The sequence below is a fragment of the Platichthys flesus genome, chromosome 10, assembly GCF_949316205.1.
Source record: "Platichthys flesus chromosome 10, fPlaFle2.1, whole genome shotgun sequence".
In the NCBI taxonomy this organism is placed as follows: domain Eukaryota; kingdom Metazoa; phylum Chordata; class Actinopteri; order Pleuronectiformes; family Pleuronectidae; genus Platichthys; species Platichthys flesus.
This window is the reverse complement of record NC_084954.1, coordinates 8,362,543-8,375,497: the sequence shown is the minus strand read 5'-3', so window position 1 is coordinate 8,375,497 and position 12,955 is coordinate 8,362,543. Positions and strand designations below refer to the sequence as shown.

Here is a 12,955-nt window from a genome sequence, read left to right as displayed (position 1 = left end):
CACTGCTCCCACTGCAGGGCTGCGCTGGGGAGCTGGGGCTCTCACAGCCAGGCTCACCGGGGCTGAGGGGGGTGGGGCACTCAAAACAGGTCAATCTCAGGAGGGCTGTTTTAGACAGGGTAAAAGGTTCTGTTTTAAATGATCCTTGTGGTATTTTGACCAAAATATGTTACAGACATTTCATTAAGACCCCAAGGAACCATATCAACTGTGTTAAAATGGGCATAATATGTCACCTTTAATGATCTCACCTTCACTTAACTTTTCAGACCAAACAATGATTAGTGATTCAAGAATGTAATCAATTTTGATCGTTGTCATAGCGTTGTGTGCGATAATCATTCCTACTGAGACCTGTAGGAATGACAATGACTTTATACTCGATACAAAGTGGAGACCCCCCTCCTTACCCTGACCGCAGGGACGTGGGACTGAAAGTGCTGCAGATGATGATAAGCTCAAGAACCCTTCCCATTAAGGCAAAATTAACAGTGCATTAACTCTGTCCTGCCAGCAGAGGGTGCCCACTGCAATGTACACAAGCACACAGTGCAGCAGTAACAGCAGTCGCACCAGTGTCATTGGAGGTGGAAATACGAGTACTGGTATTGCAGGTGGCACGGTGGTGAGGCAGGAACTCGACTCGATTTAAATCGATTGATTATTGTTGTTAGAAATGATTCAATAAAGTTGATTATAAAATATATTGTTATTATTGTTAAGATTTGTCCTGATTGAATATAATGGTTATGTGAACTAACTTCTTGTTATCAAATGTTGACTGTTTATACATGTCCACCGGAAGCTGAGGCTCTTATTGTGAAGGCGTGTACGGATGTTTGAGTGGATTAGCGACTGAAGGGGTGCAGCTGTTGACTTGACTTCATGGCGGAGCTCCCAGTCACTCGGGACCCTGTCTGTGACTCGGAGGTCTGTAGCGGAGCGGACAGATTCTTCTCCTCCGTCATGTGAAGAACCTCATCATCTCACCTTTCACCCGAGGCCCAGAGGAGTCACAATGGAAGCGGTCGAGGACCCCCAGCAAACAGGTCGGTGAGCTTCTTCTCAACAGTTTGTCTCAGAGTAACGATCCATAAAACAAACATCAGCAGCTGAGTTCCCCTTCAGCCTGAGCTGTCCCCCGTGTCCTCCAGTGTGAGATGATAGTGAACTCACCTGTGTGTTCTGTGTCCCGCCAGAGGAGCCGACACGCGCTCCCTCCAGCCGCATGACGAGGAGGCAGCTCCTCACTTTAATATCCATGGCATCCGTGAACTTCAGCTCGATGATGTGTTACTCCATATTAGGCCCCTTCTTCCCCACTGAGGTAAGATGGAAGCAACCGGTTTTCATTCATGGATATCTTTTATTGAACTCATAAAGCTGTGGTGAACTATACAACAATAATCCCTCATGGGTAGTTAAACATTAATACACACTGGTGGTTAGTCAACAATCATACAACTAGGTCATGAGAGTTTGACCAACAATACCAAAGTGTAATACTGCAGCAGATAAAAACAGATTTAAATCATATTTCCTGTCTTTGATTTGCACATTGTCTGTGTTTGATTTTCTTAAATCAGTCATAAAGTTCAGTTTATTCCAAAATATTCTCCTGGTGCTTGTTGTAAAGTATGGTTTCTTTCTTTTCTTGTTTTACATATATTAACATTTACATGTTATTATGTTGGCAGAATTGCAACTGACATGTAAAGTCCAAGTGATGCAGAGTTAAAACAACGTGAAAGTAAAAGAATATAGAGATGAAACAGTGTGAAAAAGTTGTGTCACGATTATAGCAACTAAACTTATCACGGTATTTGGTTATTGGTGTGTCGTAAAAATGTGCTGAAAAGTAACTGATAAACTAAATTAAGCAATTTCACCAATTTTATATTTATCAGTAAAATAAATTATATTATCCGATGTGCAATATTAGTATTACGGAAGAAGAGTTTAGTTGATTTGACATTGACAACTTCCTGTAGTGCAGGTTTAAAAGAAACCTTACACAAGTTAATCAAACAAAAGCAACACAACCACTATGAACAGTTCACGCCTGATATCTGCATTGAAATATACACAATGTTGACCTTTCCCCCACGTGTTTGAGATATTGTGTTAATGGGGGACGACAACACAAGACAAATACAGGAAATGTGTGCGTTGGTTCTCAGTCGTCAAGTGTCGTGGTGTCTTCAGGAGTTGTACATGTGGACATTGGGAACACAATCAAATCCAGTTTTGACATTTTCTGTTTTTGTGTAAGATTTGATTGCACAATGGCTTGTTGTAAACTATATGACACTCCAGCTGATACACATGATCAGAGTTGTAAATATTCGCGTCCAGCACTGCATTGGGCGGAGGGAGCTTTGAACCGATGCTTATCTTCGCCTGCAGAATGTTTGGCACAGTGAGAGTGGAGCCGAGAGCCACGCCCCCTGTAGACACAGCCAATGATATGATATACAAACAAGGCATCGTGAAAACTCACCAAGCAGACAACCTCCACTAATCCCCTTTAATAACTCTGTGTGGAGTGAATGAATGTGTGTGTGAATGATGTGTCACACGTGGAGGTCTCCCTGCAGGCGCGTGAATGATCGTCTCTGCGTTGCTCGCTGCAGAGACGTGTCAGTCACAGGTTTAATGATACCTGATCAGCACGTGACATAAGACACTGGTCCAACAATAATACCACAACTTTATTTAACTCTGCATATTCAACATGTATTGTCTGATTCAGCCCCCATTACATGGAAGACATTTGAACTTAGTTTTTTGTTTCTGTTAATTATTTGTTTCTGCTTTGGATTGTGCAAAAACTAGGTTACCGATTTCTGCTCATGACCCCGGGACGAAGCCATTCATTACATTATGGTGTGAACCTGGAATTTTTGTCTTCACTTTCTTTAACATTGTGGGATCTTTCAACATTTTTGTTGAATTCTCAGAGAATAATACATGGATGTTGACAACAGCAACAAATATCCAGGTATATATATAATATTTATGAGTTTTGGAAATTTGGTGCAGATCCAGATAAAAAATTCAGATCTCCTGAATTTAAATGTGGTCTAAGAAGGAGACTTTTGGGCCTTGCTGGAAAGGTATGAACTCAACTGAGTTCCAAACTAGTTGATTAGTCAACTAAAATAAGAAAATGAATTGACAGCTATTTTAACAATCAGTTACTTTGAACCAACTTCAAGCAAAAATATGTGATAAATTGCTGCTTTTCTTTAGTCTTTCATGTCTTAATGTTTTTTCTTAACTTTTTCCTTGAGCTTTTTAGACCAAACAATGATCAGTGAATCAAGAATGTAATCAATCTGATCGCTGATCATTGATGATGAAAACAATTGGTTGGTTGCTGGTACAGATCTGAATAAAAATCGGATTCCAGTGAATTTAAATGTGGTTTCATTGGGAGACTGCAGGGCCTTGGTGGATATGGACTGAGGCACATTCTTCCTTGGTTGTTATAGCGTTGTGTGTGATAATCATTCCTATTGAGACCTGTTGAAGACAAATACACAAATACGTTGTCTACGCAGGCGGTGAAGAAAGGAGCCAGTCAAACAGTCATTGGCCTCATATTCGGCTGCTACGCCATCATCAATTTGTTTGGTTCATTGATAATGGGAAGATATGTGAGTATATGCCATCATTTCTTATCACATTGTGTCATTTTCAGGGCAACGTGCTGCAGAGTAACTGTCACAAATTCTTTGTTGCCTCAGATCGTCCAAATTGGTGCAAAGTTTATGCTCATTGCAGGACTGTTTGTGTCGTCGGGCTGCACCATTGTGTTTGGGTAAGTGTCACCACCCTCTTTTGACCCAGCAGCTTGCAGCTGATCCAGTCTTGATTCATTCATTCCTCGTCAGCCGCTCGTCTCTCTCTCAGACTGCTCGACCGGGCTCCTGCAGGACCTGCCTTCATCACCCTGTGCTTTGTAGTGAGGTCCATCGACGCCGTGGGCTTCGCCGCCGCCATGACCTCCTCTTTTGCGGTTTCAGCAAAAATATTCCCACACAATGTGGCGACTGTTTTGGTGAGTGCAGAGAACCCATGTCTGTCTGGTATGTAATTTGGACATAAGCATCATGAGCGAAACAATAAAAGCCTTATGGTCAGGGTTGATGTTTTGGAGTTCTCTTTTTCTCCGGTAACGTGAAAAGTAAAAATATGAAATCTTTTGACGGACAGGTGTCATGTTTGCTTCTGTATATTGATTGCACTGTGTGTAATTCTTCCTTTGTCTCTCCTCAGGGTAGTTTGGAGATTTTCGCAGGACTTGGTCTCATTCTGGGGCCTCCACTGGGAGGGTGGCTCTATCAGTTGTTTGGATATGAGGTCCCTTTCATGTTGCTCGGAGGTTTCCTGTTGCTCATGGTTCCTTTCAACATTTACATCTTACCAACCATAGGTAGCAGCTTTAAGAGTTCACCCATCTGCACCAATTACTGGAACGTTTTTAAGACATTTAAATTAAAACCATGAACTGCTCTTCTCTCCGCAGACGCAGACCCCTCAAAGGATTCCTTCTTTCGGCTTCTCTCCCAAGTGAAAATAGTCCTCATCTGCTTTGTGATATTCACACTAAGTGCAGGTTTGGGTTTCTTGGACGCCACGTTGTCCTTGTTTGCCATTGAGACGGTAAGTTTCTTCCTTCCAGTAAAGTCCCTTTTCTGCAGTTGTAAAGATGTTGTGTGTGTTATGAAAAAAGTTTCCTACCTAATGTACTTAGTTTGGTCTGTCGCCCGGCTACGTGGGACTCATCTTGCTTGGTTATTCGTTGCCGTACTGTCTGGCATCGCCGGTAATGGGTTATCTCACTGATAAATATCCGGTGAGTATGAGTTCAACATCCTAAAGTGTAATTTAATGTATCATTTTAAACAAAAGTAATATTCCTGTGTGTGTGTGTGTGTTCATCAGGCCACGAGGAGCTCGTTCATGGTGGCGGGAGGTGTGGCCACAGCAGTCGGGTTCTGTTTCCTCGCCCCTGTTCCTTTCCTTCACATCCAGAGGTGAACATGGGCCACAGGTGGAACTTAACAATCCTTAGTTGGATCAAAGTCTGACATGCGTTTATCCGCTTTCTCTTCCAGAGTTAGATGCAGAGCTCAGAACTATCTCATGTCTGAGCCTATGGACAGGAGATTGTTAGCTTACGGCTAACCCTAACCCACGTCCTTGACAGGTCGCCAGTGTTTCTCAGGGCCAACCAACCATTGGACCAAACCAATTCAACTCAGAGTCTCCAATCAACCTAGCCCTAATCTGAAATATGAATATGAAATGTATTTATTGTAGAAATCAGGCTTCCTGCGTCTGCATGCTAAGCTAAACCAGCATAAGGAAGAGGAATATATTAACTACTGAAATACTGTGACACTCTTTTCTACGATGTACGAACTTTCTCCGTCGGCGGCTGTGGGGGAGTTGCAGCATATTTCATGAATGTCTTCTTGTAGGTTAATGACATGAACTGGTTTGTGTGCTGTTTTCCCAGTCAGCTGTGGCTACTGGTGCTCATGCTCTGTGTCATTGGGTTTTCTCTGGGCATTACTACACTCCCCACGTTCCCCGAGATCATCACATGTGCATAGTAAGTGGCTTCACATGTGAACCTACATTTGTGACCTGGTGTTTTTTCCTACCTAATGCAAGGTAATGCATGTTCCAAATGATTTTACTTTGCAGTGAAAATGGATTTCAAGAAGGACTAAGTACTCTTGGAATGGTGTCTGGGCTGTTTAGTGCAGTTTGGTCATTTGGGTGAGTTTTAGTGATTTCTACCGACATTCTAAAGCAATTTCTGCGTACTTTCCTTTTGGTTTTTAAATGTTGTGGTTTATATTTCAAAGTGTGCATTTGTTTTGTTTTGAAAGGATGTTTTATGGCCCAGTAGTCGGTGGTCTTCTCACTCAGCACCTGAACTTCCAGTGGGCGGCTGCCATCCAAGGAGGCCTGACGTTTATGGCAGTAAGTGTCAGTTTGTGTTTACATGAAGACTTATGTGAGGAAACATATAAACAATACAAACTAATTATATCTTTAAAACTGATTGGATTTCAAAATACCCAGTTTGTATTTTATCACAATGTCCACAAGAACTAGAGCCGGACTGATGTAACTGATAATAGAGGAATTTGTATTTATGTTTTTGCAAATGTGAGAACTTTTTCTTTCCCATAATGACCAATGCAGAAACAATGTATTTGCATTTTAATTTATTCATCAACAGGACCATAAGATATAACTGATTACAGTGCAATCTATATTAAGTTAGAACTGTTAATTATGTTGGATGACAGATCTCTTAAAAGACACTGTTTCTTTTAATTCAAGATAAAACACCGACATGCCTGTAAATGGCTCAGGGCTTAAGGATCGGTAAAGAAAGAGGGTTGTGATTCTTCCTTCTCAGCAGCTGATCACATGAAACTCTGTCTGCTCTTCCCTCAGGCCTTTCTCCTCGCTGTGTATTATCTCGTTCAACGACCACAACAAAGGTAATCTTTAATCTATGATGTTATATTTAAATAGTGAATAATATTTGGAACTTTATTTGAACGTACAGGGTTTTAATTCTTCATCTCCTTCTTGAATTAAAGGGTTTCAGAAGATGGGAGCAGACAAACGGATGAGATCACTCCTCTCTTGAATGAATGAGAGCCTCACAAACACAGGGGCGGTCGCTAAAATGAACACAACCAGAGCCTAATGTTTCATCCTTGTGTCCATCGGCCAGTTAATCAAATTGATTTTTTATTATTATGAGATTCTTTTGCAGAGATTGTCATGATTTTTACTTGGGTTGTAGAAATATTTTCTGTTGTGCTTGTTTTTTATATAATAGTATATTGTTTTATAGTTAGGTTCTATAAAAACCATGAAACAAAGCAGATTCACTTTAAATGATAATGATTTCATGCTGCCGTTCAAATTACCCTGTGGATGAATGTATCACTAACAATTATTAGTCAACCACATTCCAACCCAAAGTAGATTTGCTTTTTGTTCTGCAGCCCGGCTCAATTAACCATCTTAGTTTTCTAAATCACATGTCTTGGATTTCAAGACATGTGGCCACATAACCACTGACATGAAGGAGAAGAACCATGTTTGTAACGTCTTTGAAGAGATCTGTCAGCTAACATGATATACACTTTAACGTCATATAGATTGCAATATAATTTTTTATATCTCACGGTGCTGTTGACGGATAAACTAAAATGCAAACAAGAATAAATGTATTTATGTAAGAAATTCTTTAAAACCATTTTGAAATAAACAGAAAATTTTGAATAAGCTTTTTTTATATTTATATATCTAAAAAATGTGGCTTTACAAACAAATCATTTGGAAAGAGAGAAACAATCATGTGGATATGAGTAATCTGTATTTTTATAGGTGTAGAATATTTTTTTCTACAACTTTTTTTTTTTTTCAAAGCATAATTACCTTTCAATATTTTGCCGATTTCCTTTGTCTTGTATGTACACAGGCTCGATGACTAAAGAAAAATGTTCGACCAACCCAAAAATATACTTTAACTGATGAGACACAAATCAAATCAGTAACTTTGAGTAATACCAATAGATTTTTTTTTTGGTAACAAATGACATTTAACTATCTCAATTTGAAAGTGCTATCAATATTTTTCCGTTTTTTTTATCACATATAATGATACTCAAGAAGATAATGAGTGCATTATTTGATGATTACATTTTAATTAGTTGTAGATTAATCACTAAAATTGTTAATGTGTTGGTTGTTAAGCGCTTTCAGGAAATGTTCTGTCACTTTTTAGGTGATGCAGTTCGGGCGGATCGATGGCAACGCCTACATCTTGGATTTCCAGTATCCCTTCTCAGCAGTGCAGGCATTTGCTGTGGCCTTGGCCAACGTGACTCATAGGCTGAAGTGAAAAGATTTATTTTGTGTTGTTGCAGAAGAATCCAAAAGAAGCTGCTGTGTTTGTTCCTGTGCACCTCTCAGTGTGGGGCTGTACCTGCCACAGACCACATTGCATCAGAAAAGATTATCATCTGAATGTATTTAAACTTCAAATTGTATTTACTGGAATTAGAAAATACTCACTATCGTTGGATAAAAAGTGATCTAAGTACTTAAAGTTACTTTAAAGCCTCCAGGGTTTAAGACATCCTCCTACTTTTTAAATACTTAGTTAATCTTGATGCATGACAAATCATTAATCATTTAATGTACATTTGTGGAGTAAATACATAAAAAAAGTACATTTTTAAGGTGCAGCGACAATTTGACTATAACAAGTAAGTAAATTAAGAATAGTGTTTTAAAGGGAGTATAACCCTGTTGTTATTTCTGTTTGAATACACATTGTATTTTTATTTATTTTTTCAAATCCATTTTTCTGTTGAACTTGTATTAGACAATATACTGATATACATATATTTGATTGTATAAGTTGCAACTATGCATCTAACCTCAGTTCAACAGGGCTAACTGGTTGCAGTAACCCATAGCTCATATATGTTCTATCCATGTCACTTCTATGAAGTACATATTAAATACAGATTATTTTAGCCACAATACTGAAAATCCCAATTCACAAATTATTTTGAACACAATTTCTTTATCCAACCTCCCATTACAATGGAAATTGTCAGAAGTGGTGAATAGTGAATCTACATGTGCCAAACAAAGTTGAATGTGCTTGTCCAAAACAAAGCCAGTCAGGAAAAATGGTATAAAATGGTCGAACAAAGATCTCATCCCCAAACAGAACAGACTGTTACGATTGAGATTCTCTCTGTCGGTCTCTCCGGACCGGCTCTGTGTTGTTTTCATGGGGCGTTTATGATGCTGCTTGAAATCTCTATTTGAATGTGAAGTACAGTAGTTTTGCCTCCTTGGAAGTCAGTGCTGCTTTAGATAGAGCTTGTGTGCTGTGATGTTACCTACATAGAAATGTTGTACTTGCAAAAGAAAATATAGCGCTGCTTGCACTGTGTGTTTAATAAGTGACCTGACATCATTATTACATGCAGAGAAATAAATGTGCTTATATGTTGCTACTTTCAATCATTTTTCTATTTTCATTTACTGTAACATGGATTTTTTTGTTGATGTTACAGTTGTGGAAAATAAGCACGAGAACAATAAACTTGCAATGGTATTTAATACAACTTATCCATCAATTGATAAGACCAACAGCTAGTATGAGATTCATGTGGAATTGGTGCTAATGTAAAAAGAAACACACTTGGGAATGTCAGGACATTAGAAGGTTATCTTAAAGAAAGTATTTTGAGGGAGGCACAAGAAAGGTTTTGGGTGCGTAGAGTTTTCATTTAAGAGCTTTTCATCCCATGCAGACGTCAGCGATGGTGTGTGTCAGTTTTCAGCAATACTGCCGAAAGAATAGCGGGTTGCCTGACTATTTATTTCTCTCTTATTTTGTGAAGGAAACAAAAATGTTATGACCATAGGTTGACAAGGACCTATAGGCTGAGCATAATGTAATAAAAAAAACTCTATTGTTCCAGTTGTTTTGGTTGTTGTGCTTTTTTACTCTGTGATGTACAATGTTGACGATCCCAGAAGCCCACAGCACAGGATTCCTGCTTCAGACTGTTTGTTGTGCGGTAATAAAGGGATCAGGTGGGCAGCGTGGTAGTTCTGGAAAAAGACAACTTTTCTCTTTACGAGTAATACATAAATTCACCTTTATGCACACATTGTAGAAATATATCTGGAGTACTTCTCTTTTACTGATTCTTTTCTTTCGACAATAGGTAAATGTTTCCCCAGACTGTTTCTTCCACACAAACACATCAAATAAAATGATTATGCTTTGATATGAACAAAGACAGGATCAGAGAAAAGTTGCTTCACAGCTGGACTCAGGTTCCAGGAGCTCTCATAAGATGAAATCAGTTGCTTCACCACAGGGTCATCCTGAAAATACTTAATTACACAAGGGGCACGATTGCTATCTATCTATCTATCTATCTATCTATCTATCTATCTATCTATCTATCTATCTATCTATCTATCTATCAATCTATCTATACATTCAAACAAACACACACACACACACACAATACATGCACACATGCAAACACTCACATACTTAACTACATACATTGCTGTTTACATTGATCTGTTTGTTTGTGTGTGTGTGTGTGTGTGTGTGTGTGTGTGTGTGTGTGTGTGTGTGTGTGTGTGTGTGTCTCTATATAATGTGTATACAAATCAAGGACGTAATTTTACGTCCTTGGTAAGAGGTAAGATGGAAGCAAACAGGTCATCACAGCTTTCTTCTTCATGAATATCTTTTATTTAACTCATAAAGCTGTTAATCTCTCAGATTAATACTGCAACAGATCAGAAAAGATTTAGATCATATTTACTGTATTTGATGTGCACATTGTCTGTTGGATTTTCTTAAATCAGTCATAAAGTTCAGTTTATTCCAAAATAATGTTCTGGTACTTTTATGAAGTATGATTTCTTTCTTTTCTTGCTCTACATGCATTTGCATTTAGCTGTTATTCTGTTGCCAGATATGCACAGTCAGCAGGTTTAATGATATCTGATTAGCACATGACATAAGACACACGCGTTTACAACTGCATATTCAACATTTATTATCAAGATTAGCAAGATTTTTCAACATTTTCGTTGAATTCTCAGAGAAAAATACATGGATGATGACAAAATAAATTAAAATTACAGGCATGATATTTATGAGTGTGGGAAATTTGGTGCAGATCCAAATAAATGTTAAGATCTAGAGTTGTGGTTAAATAAGGAGACTTTTGGGCCTTGGTGGAAAGGTATGAACTCCACTGAGTTCCATACTGTTGACAAGTCATTTAAAAAAACAAAACGACAGCTACTTTAACAATCAGTTATTTTTAACCAATTTCTGACAAAAACATGTGAATTTGCTACTTTTCTTTTGTCTTTCATGTCTCAAAGGGGACATATTATGAAAATTCCACTTTTGTAGTGCTTCTACACGTTAATTTGGGTATCTGGCATGTCTACTGTCCCCAAAACTCTGGAAAAAAACAACTCCCGCAATTTGTTGTGGGTCCTCTATGTCAGAAACGATACGCTAGAGTGCGTCGAAATAGATTACGACCGAAATAAACGTCATAGTCACACCATGCCCATGTAGGGAGTCTCGCTACACGGCGAGCTAACGCTAGCCGGGCTCCACCGGCCCGGTTAGGTCGCTGCTGCTACCCGTCAGACATTTAAGTGGCAGCATAAACAAGGGACCCCGGGACACCTCTAAACGTTGATTCAACAATGTGGAAGGATGCTGCTGCTGCCCCAGCTCCCACTGCTCCCACTGCAGGGCTGCGCTGGGGAGCTGGGGCTCTCACAGCCAGGCTCACCGGGGCTGAGGGGGGTGGGGCACTCAAAACAGGTCAATCTCAGGAGGGCTGTTTTAGTCAGAGTAAAAAGGTTCTGTTTTAAATGATCCTTGTGGTATTTTGACCAAAATATGTTACAGACATTTCATTAAGACCCCAAGGAACCATATCAACTGTAGTAAAATGGGCATAATATGTCACCTTTAATGATCTCACCTTCACTTAACTTTTCTGATCGTTGTCATAGCGTTGTGTGCGATAATCATTCCTCCTGAGACCTGTTGAAGACACTGCACAAATATGTTGTCTACGCAGGCGGTGAAGCGAGTCAAACAGTCGTCTGCCTCATATTTGGTTGCTACGCTGTCTGCAATTTATTGGGTTCACTGATATTGGGAAGATATGTGAGTATATGCCATCATTTCTTATCACATTGTGTTATTTTCAGTGCAACGTGCTGCAGAGTAACTGAAACAAATTCTTTGTCGCCTCAGATCGTCCAAATTGGTGCAAAGTTTATGCTCATTGCAGGACTGTTTGTGTCGTCGGGCTGCACCATTGTGTTTGGGTAAGTGTCACCATCCTCTTTTGACCCAGCAGCTTGCAGCTGATCCAGTTTTTATTCATTCATTCCTCGTCAGCCGCTCGTCTCTCTCTCAGACTGCTGGACCGGGTTCCTGCAGGACCTGCCTTCATCACCCTGTGCTTTGTAGTGAGGTCCATCGACGCTGTGGGCTTCGCTGCCGCCATGACCTCTTCTTTTGCAGGTGAAAGCCATTATGCTCATGCCAGATATTAATAATTTATTCCTCTGTGCGGGCAGCCACCGGCGCTTGTAAAAAATAGTAACAGTCGCAGTGTTATGTGTTATGACATAGGTTGTCTTGGTGCGTTGGTCTGAGCCCTTTCAGAAGCTGGCCACCTGCGATATGGAGGGAGGGATTTTTGTGTGGATCCAGTATGAAGGAAGATGGTCTGTGGAGTTAGTGAATGACAGAGGAGCCCAGGTAAAGCTATGAGAGCCCTGCAGATGTAGATCTCAAACTTAAAATGTTTTTTAATACTAACTTTAATGAACTCGAACTGGAAAAATATCACATATGATAAAGTAATACATTGTTAAGAATTTGATACAGAAAAAGTAGACCAGGATACATCGTTGTTGTATAATTATGGTAGTTACACAAACACAAATTGACCGTGAACATTTCTTTTCCACCAGGTGAGTGACTTTACCTGGTCACATGGCGGCACTCAGGCCCTCATCGCGTACCGAGACGGCTTCGTGTTAGTTGGCTCAGTCAGTGGACAGAGACACTGGTCCTCAGAGATTAACCTGGAGAGACAGATCACCTGTGGCATCTGGACCCCTGACGATCAACAGGTAGGCATCAGCGGCCGAAACGAACACGAACTTGCATATTGAATTGTTTTACCTTCAACTTAATGATAAATGTACTAAGAAAAGTTACTTCACTTTCCCTTGCATTGAATTCTTTCCCTAAAAGGCCAAGTAGTTGACGCCTTTGAGCTTATTCATCATGTCATTTATTTGAGTTTAA

At 39.7% G+C, this 12,955-nt stretch overlaps 1 protein-coding gene across 2 annotated transcripts; it reads left to right on the top strand.

The window, feature by feature from the left end:
• The first annotated feature begins 857 nt into the window (after positions 1-857).
• On the top strand, positions 858-9,077 carry LOC133961944 (MFS-type transporter SLC18B1-like). 2 transcript variants are annotated; one of them, XM_062397356.1, is made up of 14 exons: positions 858-1,049; positions 1,200-1,327; positions 3,564-3,659; positions 3,750-3,823; positions 3,916-4,063; positions 4,282-4,438; positions 4,532-4,668; positions 4,760-4,861; positions 4,951-5,042; positions 5,528-5,623; positions 5,719-5,793; positions 5,907-6,000; positions 6,484-6,530; positions 6,633-9,077. In XM_062397356.1, the coding sequence occupies exons 1-14, from the start codon at positions 1,019-1,021 to the stop codon at positions 6,688-6,690; spliced, it is 1,335 nt and encodes a 444-aa protein (XP_062253340.1). In that variant the 5' UTR covers positions 858-1,018; the 3' UTR covers positions 6,691-9,077. The 2 variants fall into 2 exon arrangements, with proteins under 2 accessions (XP_062253340.1, XP_062253341.1); XM_062397357.1 differs by lacking the exon at positions 858-1,049 and adding an exon at positions 2,836-3,001 and having other exon boundaries at positions 1,226-1,327.
• The last annotated feature ends 3,878 nt before the right edge of the window (positions 9,078-12,955 follow it).

Bases quoted from the DNA above. Each gene is read 5' to 3' on its own strand.
- LOC133961944 (XM_062397356.1), top strand. From the start codon at position 1,019: ATGGAAGCGGTCGAGGACCCCCAGCAAACAG. The intron at 3,660-3,749 runs GTGAGTATATGC...TTGTTGCCTCAG, and splicing joins CATTGATAATGGGAAGATAT to ATCGTCCAAATTGGTGCAAA. The intron at 5,624-5,718 runs GTAAGTGGCTTC...TTTACTTTGCAG, and splicing joins GAGATCATCACATGTGCATA to TGAAAATGGATTTCAAGAAG.